This window comes from Rhinolophus sinicus, chromosome 1 (assembly GCF_057876585.1).
Source record: "Rhinolophus sinicus isolate RSI-liver-muscle chromosome 1, RSI-T2T, whole genome shotgun sequence".
Lineage (NCBI taxonomy): Eukaryota > Metazoa > Chordata > Mammalia > Chiroptera > Rhinolophidae > Rhinolophus > Rhinolophus sinicus.
This window is the reverse complement of record NC_142501.1, coordinates 33,675,173-33,699,597: the sequence shown is the minus strand read 5'-3', so window position 1 is coordinate 33,699,597 and position 24,425 is coordinate 33,675,173. Positions and strand designations below refer to the sequence as shown.

General features: G+C 33.0%; 1 protein-coding gene across 1 annotated transcript in view; it reads right to left on the bottom strand.

The window, feature by feature from the left end:
- The window catches only part of PIK3C2G (phosphatidylinositol-4-phosphate 3-kinase catalytic subunit type 2 gamma), a 276,739-nt gene that overhangs the window by 4,968 nt on the left and 247,346 nt on the right, over positions 1-24,425 (bottom strand). Inside the window, exons 33-34 of the mRNA XM_088798218.1 lie at positions 16,151-16,245; positions 2,010-2,135 (exon numbers count right to left, since the gene is read on the bottom strand). Of these exons, the coding sequence (XP_088654344.1) occupies positions 2,010-2,135; positions 16,151-16,245 (221 nt within the window). The remainder of the gene's footprint in view (positions 1-2,009; positions 2,136-16,150; positions 16,246-24,425) is intronic.

Here is a 24,425-nt window from a genome sequence, read left to right as displayed (position 1 = left end):
TGTTAGTGGCTTTTTGTCTTTATGTGCTTCCTTAGATTACAAATGCTGAAGTACAGCACTGAGTCTGGGAACTAGCGTGATATCGAAGTAGGGGGTCTTGTACTCCAAAAGCATAGAAAGTAGTGATGTTGTTGGGAGGTTGTATATCTCTAGCTGTTGACATCATGACAAATAAAATGTCAAAATATCTTTCTTTACTAAATTAGAGAAGTCTCTCTCTCTCTTTTACTCTCTTTCTGTGTATATACGTGTGTTTATAAATATATATAATATCAATATGTAAATATATAGTATACATATAAATGAATATTATATTTATCCCAAAACAAAAAAATATTTTTGAAAAGTGTCTGAGGATGATATGGTTCCAAGAGACAACTTAGGAAAATTACTGAGTCAAGTTTTAAGGGCTATGCATATCCTATTTAGGGCTTTTGACATTATACAGTAGGAATTGAAGAACCTTTGAAAAAATTTAAACAGGAGATTAATAAATATGACTAGTTTTTGAAAGACATTTTATGTAGAAATATGAACGATTTAAACAAAAAACACAAGCGAGGAGGCAGATAGGAGGCTATGACAGTAACCAAAGTCACAAGAACCTCAAACAAGGAAATGGTGATGAACCAGAGAGAAAGTGACAGACTTCAGAAGCAGGCAGCTGCACAAGGAGAACTGACAGAATGTGGTGATTAGTTGGACAGGTGAGTGAGAGACAGGCAGATGTCGTTAGAAGTTATCTTTTGAGATGGCAAAAAGAGGAGGAAAGTCTGGTTTAAAAGTGGTTAGGAAACATTCAAATGGAGCTCTTCAGTAATCAGGTAGAAATGTAGGTCAAAAGGTTAGGAAAAAAGCCAGGGCTTGAGGAATAGAATCAGATGCAAACCTAAAAAAATAAATAAATCTGTGGATACACCAGACAATTTGAGAGAATAACTATGGAGAAGAGATAAGGGTAGATGGATGATGGAAATCCAGCAACGCTATTGTAAGAGGGATAATGGCAATGAAGGAAAATAAGGGCTGGGTTAGACGAGATGGAAGGGAATTAAGAAAAGGAAGCACTCAAGAAGCATATGGGAGGTGTCAAGGAAGACGTGGCACATTCAGCCGTGCTGTAGTGTAACTTCAGGAGAGGAGAGCCTGAGGGCTCACCGGATTGAGCAATTAGCTGTCTGTATTCAATGCCATATGAATAAAGCAGCATCAATTAAGGTCAGAATCCACAATGCAAAGGATTAAAGGTGAAAAGGAAGTGATGAAGTGGGTGCAGAAAATGTGAGTTAATTTTGTAAAAGTTTGGGGATGACAGGGAGGGAAACAAAAATTAGATGCTTTAGAAACATTGAGTTGAGGAGTTTGTTTTAGTTTGGTTTTTAAAGTTTTCTGAATCAAAGATCCAATAGATGAGACAGCCTTAAGAAGAGCAAATAATCAACTGAGCAAGGTACAGAGAAATGTGAAAGGATGGGATCAAGAGAACAAATGTAGGGTTTGCCTTAGAAGCATGGGATTGGATGTTCAAATCTTATAATACAAATGAAACGAAGAGCTATAGCTAACATAAATTAACTGTAATTTAATTGGTATTTTGTATTTGTTTATTTCATTTTTTCAAATGTGATTTTATGAAATGTATTTTTATATACAGATAAGACTATACTAAGCTTATTAGGTAAGGAAAACCAGGTAAAGGAAAATAAGGTTGGAGAAAAGAAGGAGGCAGGGATAATAATAGTATGTAAAATAAATGCCACGTAATCTTAGACTCTTACTGGAGGCTAGCCACAATTTGAAAATTGGTTCATAAGCACTGTGAAAGCCGTATATTTTCCAGTTCCCATAGCATCTAGAACAGTGATCAGCACACAGTGGCTATTTTGGGAAATGCCTTTCCTTTATGGAATAATGCTGCCAATTACTGCAAAATTTCCATATTTGGTTCTTAAGCTGAAAAATGATAAGAAAAATACAGAATGACTGAACAAGAGATGAACCATACTTACAATTTCATTGTAAGTGGGGTCAGTACATTTTGGAACAGATTTTGTTTTCCTCCTACGGACTTCACTGGGATATGGTAAAAGATAAAATTCAACATGTGCACTGGGCGCAGAGCCATCTGGGAGATGCTGCAAAGGAAAATGGTCATAAATATTAATGCATGTTGCTATCAAAGAAAACAAGTACATAGCTACTAAATAGCTAGACCAAAGGCAGGATCAAGATGTATTACCATCACTCTGTTTATCAGAAAATAAGAGAACAATCAAAAAGAATACATCATGGTTCAGAAATAACCCCAGAGTACAGTTTAAAAGAGTAAAATTGTCTATCTTAAATTAAGTGTTGTGTCAAAGAACTAATTTAAAAGCCCATTAAATATAATTTGCTTTATTTTTCTACAGTAAAATCTAAATTTGCATTTTTGACAGAAATGGTTGAGAGATGAATATAAGGCACAAGCAGAGACAGTAATTAAGCGCCTCAAGATATAGTACACCACTTGAACATCAAAAAATTCAAGTTTAACACATAAAATGAGATGTAGCATTTAATGATATGTATATTATCTAATGTCACATTTTAAAGCAGAATTTAATTCAAATACCGGACCTACAACTTTAATATACTTACAAGATTTTAAAATGATTACAATTTTATTATCTAAATTTTCCTGAAATATACTAAATAACCCCCTTTAAATTGTGTTCTATGGAGCCCCATACGTTTTCTAAGTTGCTGCCTGAGCAAGGTTGCCAGCTGGGGGGCTCTCTGGATCCGCTTTTCCTGTTATTCCTAACTACTGCCCCCTACCCCACACCTCTGCCATTCTGGTTCCAGAACTTTCCTTCTTCTTTTCCATCTTTCTTTATAATGGATATTTTTATTTCTTAATGTGTCATTTGAAGAATGAGCCCACTCTCAAAATTTGGAAACTGCCATATTTCAAAGAAATGGGTTTTATCCTTGCACTCTTGACCAGATGCAAAGTAAATGGTATTAAAACTCTGAATATCTGGTTTAATAAAACCAGATATGTTTGCGTAATTTTAAGAGGATGATTTAAACATTAAATTTGAGGAATTAAGTGCTTATTTTGATACATTCCATGGAATTGGTAATTTTCAACAAATGTATTTTAATGCTTTGAATCACTGACATTCACATGTGAACATCCAGGGTCACCCCAATGTCATTAACTTTATGTTTACATCTTTCTTTAGCACTCAAAAAAAGCATATTGGAAATAAGAAAATATGATATCATTATAGGACTAACTTTTATTCATTTCTAATGTATGGTAAAAATTCTATCATTAGGAAAATTTGGCTCTTTTTTATCCACAAATTATATCAAATACATCTGGTCACACCCATATGTCAAAATACTAAGATTGTCAAAACTGTCGCTTTAGACGGAGCTCAAGATATCCCTCCCTGACTTGCAAGCTTCCCCCAGGAGGAGGAATTCTGAAATGTATCAATGGCATAATGAGATCTTCAGTGGCTCAGTGGCACAGAAAGAAATTGCCATTAATATTTGAGAGAGTGGATATTTTCTTTTTGGTGAGAAGAATGAAGGGAGTGTTTTCGCTCTGTGTAATTGTCTCTTATCTGCCAATGGGTTTGATCTTACCATACCTTTAATCACTGTGTGCTTCAACTTGGTGGTCAGAATCATGGTTCTGGAAATGGACTTATTGATTGCAATCTGTGCCCTCCAATTTGCCAGCTATGTGACTTTTGGCAGGCACCTTAACTTTTCAGTGGATCAGTTTCCAAACCCATTATGTGAGAATACTATCTCATAGTATTTAAATGATTAAATAAAATAAACCATGTAATGTGAGGACAGTGCCTGAAATAAGAGTAAAACACAATAAATGTTTGATACTATTTTTATTGCTTATAAACTAAACATGAATATGCTATATGTACTGATTGGACAAGATATCCCTAATTTACTGTGACATTCATAAGCAGGGTTTTTCAACCTTGGCACTACTGATATTTGGGGCCAAATAATTCTTTTAATTCTCTCTTATCGTGGCTATTCTGCTACTGTCATCTAGTAGGTAGAGTTTCAGGATGTTTTAATAGTATCCTGGAACTCTACCTACTAGAATCCAGTAGTACCATCCTTCCAGCTGTGACAAGCAAAAATGTTTCCAGATGATGCTAAATGTCATTTGGGGGAAAAAGTGACCCGAAGTGAGAACCACTGATGTGGATGACTCCCAAAAAACAATCTCTAGTTCATTCTTAGGATCGCAGCTTAGTGACCAGTGCATATTTCCAGCTGCATATCTTCTTAGCACCCTTATATAAACTCTAAACAAAATCTATCTTCTATTCTTCCCCATCACTTCAAAACAGATTTTTCCTCACTAGTTAAAATTATATTAAATGATACCATTTCTCTTCCCTGGTGCTTCCTTTGTCTTTGATTTTGAAATCCAAGTATGTACCAAGTTCAGCATTCTACCTTTTTGCTTCAGCTCACCCACCACCACAGATCTTTAGTCCCTAATTTATCATAACTGGATTTGAATTACTTTTGATGTCCCAGTCTTCCCACCTCTTTCCCTCATTTATCCTGTAAATAACTCGTTTATTTAACCTTCTTATAAAGTTGCTTTGATCATGTCACTGTTATTCTCAAAACATTCAAGGATTCCTCACTGCCTGAAGAATAAACTCTCAACTACTGAAGGGGAAAATCTTTTGTATACCACACATCACCAAGCATTTAGCAACTCAAAGTTTGGGCTTCTGTTTCCAAGTTAGTGTCCTTGACAAGGTCTTTCAATGTCCTGGAGTTTTCAGAATAATACAACAGCACAGATTTCAGTTTAAGTCAGGGGTGCATTAGATCTGAGCAGTAGGCTTCGTCTGTCCTTAGCAGCTTTAAATGCAGGCATTGATTCCTCAAGTCTTGAAGAGAATGTTTTTCCAAAGCAGCTGTCTTATTAACATTATTTTTTTTTCTTCTTACTGCACCGTAGCCTGCTTTTAAAGATCTCAGCTAATTTACTAAAGAAATCACTAGCTGTCTCCTCATCAATATTTCTCATTTCACGCTTTGCCCTTATGCTTATGTGAAATAAAATTTTCTTTACAACGATTAAATAACCCCTATTTGTCTAAATGGCTCACCCTAGGATTTTTTTGCTCTGGCTGCTTTTAGACCTTCACAAAGACTTAACCCTTTGGCCTGAAGAGTCATAAGGCTTTGGGGATACAGAGTTCTTAGTTTGACCCTCAATCTAAACAAAGAAGTACCTGTGTCACTCGGGGGAGTTTCTTATTCTTGGTGCACTGAAGTCAAGCAGCACCACGACTTTCCTCCAGAACTTTGGCTAATATTTTTACTGTGCTCAGAAGATAATGTGAGGTCCTGTAAACTTCTTTTGTTGCTCATATTAACTGTGAGTTCTATATTTTCTAGATTTTCTGTTAAAATGTTCATCATTTTCTAGGTTTTAAAAATAGTTTCACATGTATGTTATCTTCCTTATGAGATCAGAAATTCTTCAAAAGGAATACCCATGTCTCCTTGTTCCATACCTGCCTCTCCTCACATTTTCTGGGAGCTTTGCTCCATTGGTTACCCACTACCCTACTGCCCTCCCCCCCCTCAGTTCCTTCTTCCTAAGCTTTCAACATGTTTCTAAATCTCTAATTAAAAGTTTAAAATCCTCACTTGAAATTGGGCTTTCATTTAGCTTATTGTTTTCTTTCCTTTCATGGCCATGCCTTCCTTTTATGGCTTTCCTTTTTTCCCCCCCATGGAAATCTGTCCCTAACACAGTGCTTGGTATATAGTAGGCACTAATTAGTTATCAAGTGATTGAATGAATGACGTATGTATTCGTAGTGTCTAGCTCTCTGAAAGTACTCCATAGCTATCTGTTGAGTCATTATTTATAATGCAATATAAAAACTAAAAGTTTTCCTAACTTCCCAAGATTTCATTTAAATAGTTTCTCTTCTCTATTGCAACTTTTCTTGTTATGATACTAAGCAGTAAAAAGCCAACTCAGGGTAAAGTGGATGTATTTTGGGTTCTGTTTTCAAAGTCTGTCATAGGTGTTGACCTTGAACACTTAGCATGTCATTGGATTTTGTGACTGATCAGGAGAATCTGTGTTAAGGTCTGCTCATTATGTCTAATATTTCAATGGTCCACTTCTAAAACTTTGACTTTATCACATGTCTCATCACATTAAACAATTAGATGTTTACTCTCCTTCTTTACCTCTTTCCACCCTCCAACTGGGTCTAGACTGGATTTGTAACATAATTATTTGTACTCAGTCTCAGAATAAAAGTCATCTCACTGTCTTCAATTTCATACGAGACTTGATCTCTAATTGCTGTTCTCTTTTCCTGGGGCCTTACTTATTCTTCTGTGACAGTCTTCCCCACTCTGGACTTCTTCCACTTACCTCATTAAAAATCTTGACAATAAGCACAACAGGATATTAATATTTGCTTCTACATGCCATTGATGACCTAATAGTTTCTTGGGAGCCTAATAAATTGTGGACTGTGAGCTAAAGTCATATCTTTGTGCTAAATTCCCATACCCTCTCTCCACCTCATGCAAGTTTTCTCCTTCATGCCCCCCTTTTGTGGTGTACATGGAAGAAATAGAAATAGAAATAGGTACATTGAATTTAACTGGAGAAGTGCCTTATGGGAACCTTTGGGTGCAGGCAGAGAGCTGGATCCACATTACCACCAATTTTCCCTACAGAGGAAATAAAGATGTCTCATACGTTATGTGGGAATCTTTTTTTTTTTTCTTGTTTACTTTTTTGTCTTTTATTTCGGTTTAAAAAGAGGTCCCACTTTAAAAAGATCGAAAATAACAGCCTTAAGATATTCATAGCCATTCACTTGTTGAGAGACTTTTTCTCAACTGAAGAGTTAAACGCAGGGGTTTCTTAGCTTGATTATTATTTTAGTTTATAAAACTTAAAATGTATGTATGTATGTTAGTAAATATTTGTTCACAGTGTTGACTTCTAAATGGTATTGTTATAGGTGTATGAATAATTAAATATACCAATTTTATACCTTTGTTTCTTGCCTCAACTTGTACACAGCATTTAAAATGGTTTTCAGTGCTACTTTAGTTGTTCTTATAGTCAGCAAATGAAAGTATGTTGAAAACAATGCTAATTTATCAAAATAGAGAAAAATAAAAGCAAAGCCCATTATAAATGGCTTAGAAAGTAAATAAAACCATCTCACATTGTAGGCTACACCAACAACCCTTTAGTATTTTTATGTGAGTGTAGAGGGAGATATTTATTTTTCATACATAATAATAATAATAGCTACCATATAATGAGTATATACTTAATTTAAAATACCCTCTTTAATCCTTGAGCCAATATTGTTGTCTTTATTTTATTGAAGAGGTTTTTTTCTATAACACCTCTGTGCTCTTAACCACTACCTTACGTTTACTCTACAAAGAATAAAAAGGAAACTGTCAGATTTAAATTAAGAGTCCTTCTAGATCAAGTTTTATCAGGAATGTGATAAAGATGCATGGTTTAAAAATATCAGACACTTTGGAAGCTTCTGTAGATTAATTCAAAACTTAATTGTATTTAATAGGTTATTATCTTTTTATGAATAATTTATGAGAATTTTCCATCATGTTTTTTTTTTTATAACTGAAATGTTTCCAATCATAGGATAATATAGTCTTTGGTAGAACTCAACTGATGATGATTAAAATATGATAGGCCTGTAAAAACCTGAGGTCTATGCTAGAAACAAAACAACACAATAAAAAAAACATTTTCCTCATCTATGTGCATGCCAAATTGCAATTTCAAACCTTAGGCTAGCCATCATGAAGAGGTTCTCTAAAAAGACAATAAAAGTACAGATGTACAATAAAAGTGCTTTTGATATATGGTTTGTTGTGTGCTTCAGTTAAAAAAATGGTGAAATGATCTTTCCAGTCTTTCTCTGCGTATTGATTCATATAGAGTGGAATGATTTCAGGCCCTTGTGAGTTAAATTAGGATAGTCTTCTGCTTCATTTCATGCCCATTTAAGCCTTGAATAGAATTCTTATCAGTAGGTGATTTCCAATAATTTTTCTATAAATCAGTTTAAAAATCAAAGTACCATGTGTCTAGCACTTTGTATGGTCTGTGAGAGGAAAAGTGATCAAAATCATTTCTGCCTTCAAAGAAATAACAAACTCATTTTCATGATCACCTTGACACATGTATATCATCTTGATATATATTTAACATACACACACGCACGCACACACACACACACATACACACAGGTTGCCAAAAAATGTATACACATTTTAAGAAAGGAAAATTGTATTAAAATTGTAATATTCAGTATATACCGATAACAAAAGATGAATAAAAGTCATGCTTGACTTCTGCAATTACAAGAGGTGCTCGAAGTGGTTATATCAGCGTATAGACACTTCTGATTGCAGTGAACTACTGCTTGAGCAACGTTGACCAAAGTGTCCACTTGTATACATTTTTTTCACCTCCCTAGTATGTATATATGTCTGTGTGTACTGTACATATATATATATATATATACATATATATATGTATATATATATTTTAATCAACTTGAAGTAGTTAACAACTACACAGAAGTCATAGTCTAGTAGCTATAATTTGTTTTCTAACTCAACACATACAAATTGAATTGCTTCTAAAAATTCAGAATTCTAATTAGAATTCCAGACTTTGTTACTGAGTGCCTTGTGAAGTTTAGCAAGTTTTTCCATTTTTCAGTCTTAATAAAATGTAAGAAATAAGGCTTTAAAACTCATTTATTTCTTTACAATCTACTCAATAGCAAATGCTGATGAGTTGTTTATGAGTTAGCTGGTAATTAAAGTGTTTTTTTTGTTTGTTTGTTTGATTTTTTTTTTTTGGTTTACCATTGGACTGGATTGCTTTAAATGATTTTAAATCTCCTAACCCTTAGCCTCTACTCCCAAGTGCTGAGACCATTGTACAAATAACAGACAGATTACATTTTGTTAGTTATCATGGAGGAATTGAAAAGAACAGATGATATACTAGAAGATTAGATTTATGATGTTGTTATACTTTATATTAGGGGAAGAAGATTGATTGCAAAAAGCAGAAACTAGTAATTCAGAGGTAAAATATAATAGGTTTACGTATCTAAATATTTGCCTTGATCCTGTCCTACAATCCAGTGTTGTCACAATTTAAATAAAGATACATATATGATGTATAGGTTTCAGTAACCTGAGTGTTGTGGCCAATATGCTAGATTAGATCATTAGGACTGAGTTATGAGGAGCTGGGATGTGAACTGTATGAGTATCTAACAAGGTTAAAAACAATAGGCAATGCCAAATTCTTCTTTTGGGTCTGGAAAACTCACTCTGCAAATACAGAATATGAAAAAGGGCTTAACAATAGCTCTTGGGAAAACTTTTAATAATTTCTAAGTGAGTCTAGATCAATATATCTATGTGCCAGAGATTGCTAGCTACAACGTACAGTATGGCTGTCTATCTATGTATCTATGTATGTATGTATGTATGTATGTATGTATGTATCTATCATCTGTCTATCAATCATCAATCTACATATCTTCTCTCTATATATCTCTCTGTATCATATGCACAAGAACCTTACTTTAAATGTAAAGTTTAAAAAAGGTTAAAAGTAAAAAACTGAAAGAGGTATAGCATACTAACATTAATCAAAGGAAAACTGATTATATAAATATCTGACAACATATATTTAAGAGGAAAAAATACTTCATTCATAGAACATTCCTCCCAACAAAAATTGAAACTACAGGATGAACCACGATAAAAGTTTCAAAAGCTGAGATAAAGCAGTGAATATCAAGTGGATGGTATATACAGTAAGTGTAATATTAGAGGCCAAAGGACGGAAGGCTCACCAGGAGCAGGAGTGACCCAGGAGCTTCAGAGAAGATGAAAAGTTTAAGCTCAGTTTAAAAGTTGAGTTGGATGTAGAAGGTAAATAGCAGATAGGTAGAAGTATGATATAGTCAGCTAGAATGACACGTGTTTGATCAAGAATGAATGAACCTTCTAAAATGTAATACAAGTTTTGTGTGGAGAAGGGGAATATAAAAGGCAGGTTATAGCTTGATTTTATAGCACCTTAAACATTAGGCTAAGGAATTTGAAATTTATAGAGACTATTAAAACTTACTATTGATGTGATGAAAATGGTTTTATGCAGGATAAAATAGAGGAAGTAGAAAATAAGCCAATCAAAATAATCCATGTGGAATTAACAGAGAATATAGAATAGGATTATTTATTTATTTTTAATTAAATGTATTGGGGTGACAACAGTTAGTAAAATTACATAGGTTTCAAGTGTACAATTCTATGATACATCATCTATATATCACATTGTGTGCTCACCACCCAGAGTTAGCTCTAGAATAGGATTTCAACAATAATAAAAATAACAGGAAAATAAAATGAGTAATGCAATGTGTCAAAATCTAGAAAATAATTATAAAATAATTTAAAAATAATCGATCAGGGGTTAGTGGAGGATGGTGCAATGATTTTTTTGAAATAAGTACTTCAGAGTGGCTTTAGTGGAAAGTAAAGGACTGTAATTTAGAAATGTTGAATTTAAAGAGATAAAAAGATATCAGAGTGCAAATGCCTGTCAGGCAGTTAGAAATATGTAAATTGAGTTCAAAGAATTATGAAAAGTAGAGATATAAGTTTAGAAGTAATTCATACAATCTTTGAATCCTCAGGACTTAATGAAATTTATAGGGAATTAGTTTGAAGAGTTAAAGCCCTGAAAATTGGAAAATTTTCACATTTAAGGGCTAAGGGTGAAGCCAACATCTATTAAGTCACTACATACATTATCTAGCTTAAATTTGTAAGCGCTAAGGAAGCCTTGGATAGAGTGCTGTCAAAGACGTTTAGGGAATGTACAGACGGTGAAGTTTCATGGAGATCCTGAAAACAGAAAAGTTTAAGAAAGAAGGACTAGTTAAAGATGTTTGTTCTTGGAAAAAGATCGATTGTAATAATCATATCAATTATCATAGGTTTATAGAATGATTTACAGTTTATTTTATTAAGAAATGATTGATAATCTTTGACGGTCAGTGTTTCCCTGGTTAAAAAAAAAAGCAATACAATAAAACACAATGAAATATCCATATCTGGACTCAGTACGCTTCACTATCCACTGCTTTGCATCCTATTTTGTGAAATGAGAGATCAGTGTCCTAATGGGCCAACTCTGGAAGAATAATTTTTTTTTCAGGGAATATATTCCAAATACAATTAATGGGATAATTGTTATTAGAAAATTACCCTTTAGCGAGAAATTGACATTTATTTAGATTGAAGTGCATATAGGATGGAACAAGGACAAATTTTGTTTACAAAACTAGATTTTTAAAAATTGAAAAGAATTGGGATAGTCACTTAACCAAGTTAGTTTTAAAAGGAAACAGAACATTTTTATTTTTATATGTCAAAATTTATGTATTGTCATCAGTTGAGCTTTATTTTCACAACCTCTTTTGTTATTTTCACCAAATCTAATTGTTGTCTCTGTTCTATTCCAACAGACATCACAATTCACTTGGTGTCAAGGATAGAACTCAAATTGCATGTAGAGTACCATTTACAGTATAAATAGCCACTTGGAAAATGTTTTTTAATGTAGGGTCCATGGACTGCTTGCATCAGAGAGCTTTCTGGAATGTTCATATTTGGGAACAGGAGAGAGGAGAACAAGTCTAGAAATGAAGGAGTAGAGGAATTCATGAGACCAGAAAATGTCTGTAAAACACAGATGAAGACATCCCAACTTACGCTTACAGAATCAAAATCATTGAGAGTTTTACCCAGTAATCTATATTTTAGAAACAAGAACTCCAGGCTACATATACACATTAAAATTGTAAGAAATTAAATATATATATATATATATATATATATATATATATATATATATATATATGATACAATTTTAATACTTTCTGTGTTTCTGTGTTTCTGTGTATTTAGTCTGGAGTTCTTGTTCTCTCTCTCTCTCCTGTTAATTTCATACGGTAACTATTTTCTCCCATTTTTATATTTTATGAAAGGATTGACAGCACCCAATTTTAAGTGTCTCCTGCTTTCCCTGATATTATTTCTTGCTCCTCATTTGAAATAACTTGTCTTCTGTTACAGTATAAGAGACTCTAATGTTGTGAGCATATTCAATATCATAAGAGAGTCTGGCATGCTTAGTGATTACTTTTAGAGCCTTCTTGAATGCTCATATTCTGGAGCAGGTCGAAGAAAAGAGTCTAGAAGTGATACAGACTGGGAGAAACCCATGGAACCGGGAGTGACTTTGCAGACATTGCAGTGCACAGAGACACATGCATAGAGAGAAACTGCACAAGTCAATGGAAGAGAACATTTTAAAGTGGGCTACGTGGGAAAATACTAGAGTGATTTAAAAAAATATTTAAAATCTAAATAACTTTTATATATTTTTGTTATGTAAACTGAAATATTACTTAAAATATCTTGCCTAAGCTTCTAACTTACCGCATTACTTTGTCAGTTGCTGTTCACTAGAATACATCATATCTTGCTGCTTTGAAAGGAAAACGCTTTAGCAATTTGTTTTAGCTTGTGATCTCACAGGAGGAAAGTAATTCTCAGATCAAAGCTTCAAAGATTTAATATAAGATAAACAATTCTTTTCATCAAACTTAATAATAAATTTAACAAAACTGTAGGCATAATAATTCATTTTAATATTAAAATAAAATCAAACACAACTCTTTGATTACTTTGGCATGAGAAAATACTAAAGGCTCAAAAAATAAATAACGATTAGTTAAAACTTGAAATGAGCAGAGAAAATGCGTTGAAAATTTATAAATAGATTTTTCTGTCATTTTAAACATAATGTTATCTCTGTCTTCAGAAGCAGAAGAAATAAAATAGTCATTTAAGAGAAGCTATGAAAATGCAAGACCTGGGAACTTTGTTGTGATGATTTTAGAAAGGTCAGAAAGGACCTGGTTCTTAGTTGTTCACATCAGAAGTAATTTGACATTCTTTCATTTAACAAAACATTCAGTGAGCACCTCCTATGCACTTGACCCTGTTTTAGCCACTGGGGTTACAGCAGTGACACAGGGCAGTGGAGAAAATAAAGTAAGAAAAGTCTGGAAGTGGCAGCAAAGAGGGGTGGTTTTGCAGTTTTACCAATGGAAGTCAGTGAGGACCTCACTGAAGAGGTGACAGTAAAACATAGTCATTCAGGGCATATGAGATTCAGGCATGGAGAATTTGAGTCACGAGTCTGGGGAAGAGCATTCCAGGTAAACTGAGCAGGAGGTACAGTTGTCCTAGGGCAAAAACATTCTTGTCATATTCAAGGAACAGCTAGGCAAGTCACTGAGGATGAAGTGAGTGATTGAAAAAGTCTGTAGTAGGAAGTGAGGTGGGAGACTTCAAGGGGGCCAGATTGGTAGCATCTCACAGATCATTATTTTAATAAGTACTTTGGCTTTCATTGTAAGTGATATGAGACTCCTTCCTAAAAGGATAATTATGAGAGAAGTGACAGGATCTGATTTATTTTCAGAGGAATGTTCTAGCTGCTAGGTTAGGAAGAGATTATAAAGAAATAAGGGCAGACGCAGGGAGATCTGTAAGGAGGCTACGGCAATAATTGGGTTGAGAGATGATGGTGGCTTGAATCAATAGTGGTAGCAGTGGACATAAAAAATGGTGGGATTCTGGATTTATTTTGACAGCAGAGCTGGCAGAATTTGCTGAAAGAAAAATGCATGTAGTTTGTGAAAGAAGTCAAAAGTCGAAGCATTTTAACCTGAGCAACTAGTAGGATAAAGGTGCTATTAAATGAGATGATAAAATTTGCAAAAGAAGCAGGTTTAGGGGGGCAATGATCAGAAGTTAGATTTGGTGTATGTTAGGTTTGTGATGTCTATTGAATTTCTATTAGAGTTGTTGAGTAATAAGTGGTACATTTGACTCTGGATTTTAGGGTGAGTTCCAGGCTGGAGTTATAAATACAGAAGAGAAAGACATGTAAGTGGTATTTAAAGCTACAAGGCTGACGATAGAAAAGAGAAGAGGTCTAGGAATGAATAGCGGGGCAATGTTAAGAGACTGGAGAGAAGAGAGGAACCAGCAGGCAGACTAAGTCAGACAGCAGGAAGTATGGCTTCCTCGTTGATTTCTTTCGGAGGGTATTGACAGTGTATAGGCTCTAGTGGCCCTAAATGTTTCTTTTCTTTTCTTTTCTTTTTTACTTTTTGTGGGATTAATCTGATCTTTTGTCATTTAGTCATAACTTGATGTGTATCTTAAAAATCTGTGCTTGCTCACTCGTGAAGGGGAGCCTCCCTTCATGTCTGCATCACTTTTGTTTTGAACATCCTTATTGGTAGTGCAGCTTCATCTGAATGTCAAATGCGTTTTTGAAAACTGTCAGAAGTAATTTGGGGATTCATCTGCTGAATGAAATGGGTGACCAAGTTGGTTACTATTGCTTCTGATCAAATATTAGGCATGACTATTGAGTGGCATCACTAAGTTTACTGTGCGGTTTATATGTCAGATCTAAAAGCAATGTCAACAGACATATTCTAAAATGTTTTTGAGCAATGACTTTACTGGAATAAAAATTCAGTTTCCAAGGGGACTATTTTTAATTAATAATCATATATCATATGCATATAAAAGTCCTGTTAACTTGAATAACACCATTCTTAAAATTCTATTATTTTATCATATATATTTATATAGATACTTAAAGTGCATGAGCATGGGTATAGCCATAAATAATATCTAATTGAATCTTTATTTCTCAGCCTAAGAATTTCTTAAACAACTGCTATTCTCATCTAAGATGATGATCTTATCAAAAGCAATTGGAAATAATTATTTTTTGAGTAAAAATTCTACAAAAACAAATTTAATAATATTTGCTCAGCTATTACAAAAAATTCTGATTGCCAACATCACAGATTTATAAACAAGCATCCTTGGATATCTGGCTAATACCAAGTTTGTAATGGATGTATCCCCAGAAACTTATGCCAACTATTTCTTCATTGAACAAATATTTATTAATTTCTAGTATGTTCCAGATGCATGCCATGTTGAGAAGAGTTTGCTCCTTTAAATCCTTCCAAGTGAATCCTGAGAGATTTATATGCATAAAGGAGAAAGCCAAAATAGTGATACAGACTTTCTCCACATCTGTGTAGTCTCCTGGGGCGTTTCCCCATGTGGAGAACCCATTTTGACTAGACTAAAGGAAGACCGAAGAAGCTGGTAAGGCTTTGAATTACCCTTTTCTGTTTACTGCACTAATAACTTACCTGTGTCACAGAAAGCTCCCTCTCTCACTTAATGATGTGACCCAATTGCTGTCCTTGTTTCTGACTTGACCCATCCTTCAGGAGGAATGGGGTGTAATACAGAGAGCAAATTTAAGTTTTCTTTAGAGGCTAACTACAGTTGTTCTAGGTCCTGGGGTGCAAAGATGGGGTTCATGTCCTCTAACAATTTATGACCTTTTGAGGAAAAAAATATCTGTGAGCAATTATATCAGACTATGATAACTATTGTGGTGGTATAAACTCAAAGTACAATGGGAGTCTGGGGTGAAATCCTAAGAGAGCCTGGCCTCACAGAGAAGGTGCTGGAACCACTCAAAGAAATGAGTCAATCCTCTAGCAAGCTCAGCCTGATCAGATAGATGTAAATTCTTGCAACCAAGCTTTTTTTTTTTCTTTAGCCTTTAATATTGTCGTTAGTTCTACTTTCTCAAATATTTTCACTAGATTTCCCCTCACACTTTATTTTGAATAAAGTCTGTTTCATTCTAGGACTTTTCCTGTGAAATATTGTATAGTCTTTACTCCAAGGATCGCAATCATACTGAGGTAGAACATTGTAATTGGTTCATTGTTTGTCACTTACGCCTGGTATCTGGCCCCATTCCTCTCACTAATGTTGACATTAATTGCCTAACAGAAGCAAGTGATTTTTAAATGTAGGTTTACATGTTTCTCATTAGATATGACAAACTTACAATGTTTTTCATGTGTTTCACTAGTATGGTCAGCTTCGCATCTTCATATGATATGACTAACTGCACCTTAGGCATCTTGTCAGGAAACTTCTCACCTGATAAAACAATAGAATTTCAGTGGGTTAAATGACAGTGGGTCATCACACTCTAAATCAAATGTTTAGAGACTAAAACAGGACCAGTGGATAGTATGCAAAGGAAACATTCTTCAGATAACGCTGAAAACATAATAATCTTCAGGAAACTGGGTTGGTTAAAGATAGGATTTGTATCTAATCTTCCTGAACCAACTCTTTCTCCTCATATTCCTTTCTCTTCATATTTTGGCTTCAGTTTTCTCCTCAAGGTTCAGTACAATGAGCTTAAAATGTTAGAAAGCATAGAGGTTGAAAGCGTTGGCATTAGAAGTCAGTGAGTCTGGGGTTCAGGTCCCAGCACTGTACTTGAGACTGAGTCATCATGACTACATTAATCAACGTCTGTAAAATGGAGACAAGTTACCTACTTCAGGGTAGTTGAGATGATAAACTAATAAAATTAAAGTTTTTACAATGCAATATCTCAATAAATGTTTGCAATTACTAGCAGTCTTTCTCCGTATATTTGCACTCATCTCTTCCTTTCTTAGTTCCATAGCACATATGGACCTTTTGCCTGAACTACTAGAACATTCTCTTCCTCTCCCCAGAACCCAAATCTATCTGTACACAATTGCCAGTATAATCTTCCTGTAGCAACTTTTATAAAGTTACTCTTTTGGTCAAAGTACTGTTTAATAGCTTTCCATTGCTTATGAAAAAAGTGAATTTCTCAGCCTTGTATTGTCCCTTCTTATTGAATCCTTCTGTTTTATTCCCCACTATTTTTTATTCCATTCTGTAGTCTGTCTGTTCAGTTCTACAAAGACATTCTACTTCCTTCTATTCCCTTTTGTTTGAAATGATCTCTTTCACCCTATTTGGTTACTGAACTTTTACCTTTCTATATGGCCTAATTAAAAGGCAAAGTCCTTTCTGTGGTTACCTCCCTCTGAACTCCCCTAGCACAGTCTTATCACTTAATATTTATATCATAATTATTATCTCACAAGTCTCAAATTGCTTAGTGGGTTACAATCTCTCTCAGGGCTTAAATTTTTTAAAATATCTCTACGAGATATAAATCAGTACTTGCTGCATGATGTCACACTAAACATTTATCTAATAACAAAAGTAACTTCGATTTTTCTTTCAAGTTATATTATTCTATTATTAATATCAGGGCTTTTGTTTTTTAATTAAGAATTTCCAGTTTATAGCCCAAGGATTAAGCATAATTTACAGTTTTTCTAATATTTCCATTGGTAATCTCTGGTTCTATATTCTCTGAAGGAATTAAGAGAGAAGACATTTATTAATAACAAGAATGTGGCAATATTTTGTTGTGGGCTCATTGTGGTCCACAGGGAATTTTCTGATAGTCAATCTTTACACGCTAACCCTCGCTAACATTTGAAAATTAGACCTGGTTGGTATGTTTCCTTTCCCAAAGCCTTTTACATGTTTATCAGAATAGTTTACACATTGGAAGTAGGTACTGTTAATCAATTTTATTGTTAATGTGAATTATTGACATTGAAGTAATTAAAATTGGCACTGAGTATTTCTTACAACTGAAATAGTAATTTCATAAATATAATAGGAACTTTCTTCCTTAAACTATCTTGATTACAATGACAGAGAGACATTGTGAGTTAGAGATAGTATGAGATAATTCTGAGTACAGTATTGAGGTAAATTGAATTTCATAATAAAAATATGTAGTTGCACTTTTGGAATGAGCATGAAAAAATGCTAATTGTTTTTTGATGCACAATTAAAGTAATTTTTGTATTAAAGAGTGAAAAGATTATTAGATAGAATCTCAATGTGTTTAAGCAGAGGAATTTTAATTCAAACATAAGAAATTCACATAAATGTATGGTTGTCTAAATGGTAACCAATTCACGTACTATTACTTGAACTGACTGAAGATGATATTCCACCCTAAATCTCTCATGCAAAATTTATAACCAGAGTATCCATCAAAACATGCCAGAGTTCAGAATCCAGTGAAAATTCAGGCCAGTAGAAAGTATTAGTAGTCAATGTAATAATAGTTGAGGTACTTAGTGTTTCTAGAACTTTTACTGTGTGCCAAACATAGAACTAAGAGTTTTATATACACAATAAACTCAATACATCCACAGCAAAGCTATGAAATTTGTATTACCTCCATTTTACACATCAGAAAACTGAGGCTTTTGATCCAAGGTCATACAGACAGTAAAAGGTGCAAGGCTAAATTATTTTCTAAAGCCTATGTTCTCAAACATCATGCTGTAAAGGGGAAAACATGGGGGAAATAACCTAAAAGAGTTTAAATGAAAAACCCAGAGAGAGAGAATTTTGAGAATAGCTTCATATGGACTTGAAGATACTAGAATATTTCGATGTTCTGCTTCAAGGTAGTCTAGGGGATCCAATCACGCTTAATCTAACCATTTACAGTAACCCAAGAACTGTTAAAATATTACTGATCCTAAGGATGATTGTTCTGAAATGTTCTGTACTACAATGCTTATTATGCATAATGTATCCATTAATGTTAAAAATAACATTGCAAAATTGAACTTTTTTCAGATAATATGTTCATATGATTCAAAAATGAACATTTATTTTAAAAGTATACAGTAAAAAGTCTTTCTCCCATTCCTAACATCTATCCACCCAGTTCCCCCACCATTATTTTATTCATTTCCCATATGTCATTCCAGAAGGACACATATCCTTCCAGAGTTCCTCCATGTAAGGAAATATGAGTAAGTATTTTTATTTTTTCCACAAAAGGAATTGCATATTTACTATTCTTCTCAAAGATCTTGGAGATGTTTTCGTATCAATAATACAAATCTTTATTTTCTTAATTATAGTTTCATATTATTCTGTTATATGGAAAGACCATAATTTATTTAACCAGTTCCCCATTGATGGACAGGTGGATTGTTTCCAGTGTTTTCCAGCTGATACAAACCATGATGAAATGAATAGCCTTATATATGTGTCATTGTGTACTTGTGTACAAATATCATAGGATAAATTTCCAACAGCAGAATTGCTGGTCAAAGGTTATTAGCATTTGTAATTTTGATAAATGTTGCAAATTGCTTTCCATGGAGGTTGTACCAATTTGCATTACCACCAGCAGCATATGAGAGTGCCTGTTGATTTGTAACCGAGCTTGTTAATTAAATTTTTGGATTTTTGCCAATCTGATGAATTAAAAATGGTATCAGTGTAATTTTAATTTGCATTTTTCTTATGAGTGAGTTTGAGGATCCTTTCATTTGGTTAAGAACCACTCGTATTTTCTTTTTCTGTGGGTTATCTTTTCATAATTTTCTATTTGGGAGTCTTTTTCTTACCAATTTCTAGGAGATGATTATATGCTAGATAATAAACCCTTTGTCTGTGATAAATTGCAAGCATTTCACCAATTTTGTCATTTAGCTTTGTATTTTTTTTTGGATTTTGCAATGGTGTTTTATATCATGCAGAATTTTTATGGCTTCTGGATTTGTAGTCAGAGCTATAACAGTTCATCCCAAGATTATAAAGTGTTTTTTCCATGTTTTCTTTCTCACATATATGGTTTCATTATTTGCATTTAAAATCTTTCATGCATTTGGTTATTTATCCTGGCATATTCTATCCCCAAAATGTTTATTGAATTTTTCCCTTACTGGTTTGGCCACATATTAAATTCCTGAATGTGTTTGACTCTATTTATGGACATTCTATTATGTTCCATTTATTCATCTATTTATGCACTGACACCACCCTGTTTTAATTATTGAGGCTTTGTAATGTGTTTTTATATCTGCTGTGTTTCCCTGAAAATAAGACCTAGCCGGACCACCAGATCTAATGTGTCTTTTGGAGCAAAAATTAATATAAGACCCGGCCTATAATATAATATAATATAATATAATATAATATAATATAATATAATATAATATAATATAATATAATATAATATAATATAATATAATATAATAGTAATATATTATAGTAATATAAAATTATATTATAGTAAAAAAAGACCGGGTCTTATATCAATTTTTGCTCCGAAAGACTCTTTAGAGCTGATGGTCCGGCTAGTTTTCGGGGAAACATGGTGGTAGGGTTAGCCTCACCTTCTTTCTCTGCCTTTGCTAACTTTACCTGGCTTTTTTTGTTTGTGAACTGTGCAACTGTCTAGTTAAAAATAAGTCTGTTCATATTTTTAAAAATTATATTTCAAAATTAAATTGAACATGTCTGACAACTTTATGATGTTGAATCTTCCTATCCAAGAGCTAGCTATGTCTTTCCATTTGTTGAAGGCATCCTTCAAATCCCTTAGTGGTGTTTTAAAGTTCTCTTCATTTAGTCTCGCACCCCTTTCCTGTTAAATTTATTCGTAGGCGTGGTTTTTTTTTTTGGCTGCTATTATAAATGGGATCTTTCTTCTATTATATATTCTACCTAGTTAATATGTATCTATATCAGTTTGGTATTTGATACCTGTATTGAATTCTCATCATTTGTAATTTTGTGATAGATATTTAGTTCATTCTTATTTGTCTAGGTATGTGATCATATTACTGGCAGTGTTAATTTTGTCTTCTCCTTGCCAAAGTTTATGCTTCTAATTTCTTTTTCTATTTCATTTAGTCAGTTCACAAATACTTATTGGCCTATTGTGAACAAGGCACTATTCTAGGCCCTTGGAACAGATTAGACAAAATTCCTCTTGGCATTTGTATAGTAGCAGGGGGAGATATTAAAAATCAAGGACATAATAAATTAGTAAAATTTATAATATGCTGAATATGATGAATGATAGGAAAAGAACCCAGAACAGGATAAAGGCATTGAGGACTACCAGAGTAAGGGACAAGTGCAATTTTCGATAGGATGATTGGGGTACTTCTCATGGAGAAGATAAATTTTGAGACAAGACATGAAGGAGGTGAAGCAGTGAGCCTCATGTTGGCTTTCCACGCCATGTAATGTAATATGAAGATCCTGGGCATAGTGTCTTATTTTATACTTTAGTGTAAATGCTTTGCCTCTGTTTTCCTGTCATGTTTGATGTAGGCTTTGGATAGCCAACATAGATATATTTTCTCATGTTAAGGTATCACCCATTTATTTTTATTTGAATGTTTTATCAAGGAAATTTATTGAAATTTTTCAAATGCCTTTTCAGGGTCTATAGAGATGACCATGTGAATTTCTCCTTAAATCTATTGACAAGATAATGTGAATTATATATACTATGTGTTTTATCCAATACTGAACTGTTCTTGCTTTTCTGGTTATAGTGAATTGTATTTCTTTAGTGTGCTGATGGATTATTTTGGTTACTATTTTATTTAGAGTTTTCTATTGATATTCGGAAATTAGATTAGCCTGTGATTGATTGATTGATTGATTGATTGATTTTTTTCCAATCCTTGTAATCCTTGAAACTACTAGCTTATATACTTTATGTACTTGATAAAAATAATATGGAAAAATTTCCTTACTTTTGTCTCTTCTGGAATTGTTTAAATAACAGTGAAATTATCTGCTTTTTAAAGGTTTGGTAGAATTCCTCTGGAAATCATCTGAACTTGGTACTGTTTTAAAGGTAGCCTTTTGAAGCTTTTTCCATTTATTCTATCAAAATTGATCTTTTCTGGGGTGAGTAAATTGTGTTTTCTTAGAAAACTATTTCAGATAGATTGACAACTTCTTTTTTTTTTCAAAGTTGAAAAAAGTAGTCTCTTATGTTTCTTCAGTTTCATCTCTTTCTATGGTTACTTCTTGCTTCTTGTATATTTTGTGAATTCGCATTTGCCCCCATTCTTTTAATTAGATTTCCTAGTGGGTTGTTTGTTTTGTTTACATGTAATTTCCAGATTTATTTATTCTATTATTTTCTGTGTTCTACTGATTAATCTCTACTTTTTTTTTCTTTTTGTATTCCTTTGGTTTGTTTTGTCAGCTCTTATTCCAATTTTCTTCTGAGCATTTATCTTTCTCCCATGCTTTCTAACATGTGACATTTCATTATTAATGTTCTTTAAAATTTTTTAAATTTTGGTTTTTTTTAAGTCTCTTTTCACCCAAGAGTTGTACAAGAGTGATTATTTTTAAAAATCTCCAAATTTAAGTATCTTCTAGTTTCTTAAATTTTCCATTAACTTCTCACTTTATTGTCTCATGAATAGAGAATATACCAATACTATTTCTACTTTTTAAAATTTATTGAAATTTGCTTTGTGGCCTAATAATATATAACCTGTTTTCATGAATATTCTGTGAGTACATAAAGTGAAGATATATTCTCTATTTTTAGGATAAAGAATCTGATATAAATTAATCAATTTTCTTATTAACTTTACTATTTAGTTTTTCTATGAACCTACTTATTTTTTCCACTCAATCTTTGATAAATCAAGAGAAGTTAATTAGAATATCTTACTACTAGTGTGTTTTAATATTTACTCCTTGTATGTTCTGTAATTTCTGCTTTATATATGTTTCTGTCATATATGTACTATGTAGTCATAACTGCTCATATCTTTACCGAGAATTATATTCATCATAGTTTAAAGTTTCTTTCCTGTTTAATTCAGTGATCTTTTGCCTAAATTTCACCTTTTGTTTATTAAGATGCTGACCTCTGATTTCCATGTCCTTGCATTTGCCTAGTATAAATATGCCTAATTTTAATTTTCAATCTTTTAAGATCACCTTGTTTTACGTGTTTTTCATAAAGTATACATAAAGTATAGAGTTATGATTTAAATTTTTACTCCAATTGGAATTTTTTTGCTTGATAGGTGAGTTAAGCCCATTATAATTATTGATATAATAGAGATTTTTTTGTTCTAATTATTTTGTTATTAAAGAAATATAACATTTTTGCTTCTATGGATTTTAAAGAAAGTCTTTTACTAAGTAATTTGTTTTTATTTTTATGTATTTCTGATATTTAGGAAAGCTTTTATTTTTGTTCTAGTGGTTATTTTTATTTAATATTTTTAGACTTTTATTTATTTTGACAATTATCTGTTTCCTAATAGAAGTAAAGATAAAATTAGTGTGCATAATCTTTCTCACTCTACTTTCTACCACCCAATTATATTCAATGTTGTGATCTTTCTTAGTATTTTTCTAACACTGTTATTACATATGCTAAGATTTTCTTATTGCTTCATTTGTTAGATTTCAGCAATATCCTTTGACACCTAGAGATAATTAGGGGAAATCCTCTAACTCTTGTCTTCTTTTCATCTTTTTCTTCCCACGTCAGCCACAAGTAAAAGTCTAAAATAACTTTTTAATGAAAAACATGATATTACATGATATAAAATATAGCAAAGTACATAATATTTTAAAGATTTCAACTTAACGTTTCAAAAATAATACAAGTATAGTTATTTCTCGGTAATCCTAGCCGTCCACTTCTTGCCCTATATAATTAAAATTTAAACTGAAGCCCTGGGTAACATATTTCAACCTGTGGATAATTCATCTGGGCTCTTCCAGAGCATGTAGCTAGAACATTAACAAGAGGAACACTACCATGGAGACTGCATGGCTTCAAGTTCTCTTTTAAATTAACATTTCAAATTAGAGGTAGTGATTCTATTATTTTCTGTGTTCTACTGATTAATCTCTACTTTTTTATGCAGTAATGGTTGAAACCTCCTGTTTGCAGTCATTTGTAAACAAGCTCATTAATTCATTCTCTTATCCCTGACAACTGTTGTCTTTGATCATGTTCTACTTCATTACCTATGTTGTTTCTATACTTTGACAAAAATCTTATCTTTTGTGTGTCAGAGTTGTGTGCTGGTGGGGGATGGATTTTTTTTTTTTTTTTTTTTTTTTGTGGAGGTATTATTTGGCATGGGGCTGGCATTAATTTTAGTGGAATATAGAGGGTCATGTCATTAGAGAGTTAAAGGATATACACAATAAAATCCAGCAACTTTTTCATTAGTGCCTTGGTTGAGTGGGGTGTCCATAATATCTAATGTGATAATTTGTAGAAGATTTTTTTTCCAAGTGAAATTTCAGAAGAATTCTAGTGGTTGGGAGGCATTGAGTTCCTTGTGCCCAGGCATTTACACATGAAGTGGTGAGAGTGGGAGGAGTCGTATGATTTTGGATTTTGGTTTCTTCTCTCTTGTCCTTTTTGTAAAAACAAAAAGCTACCT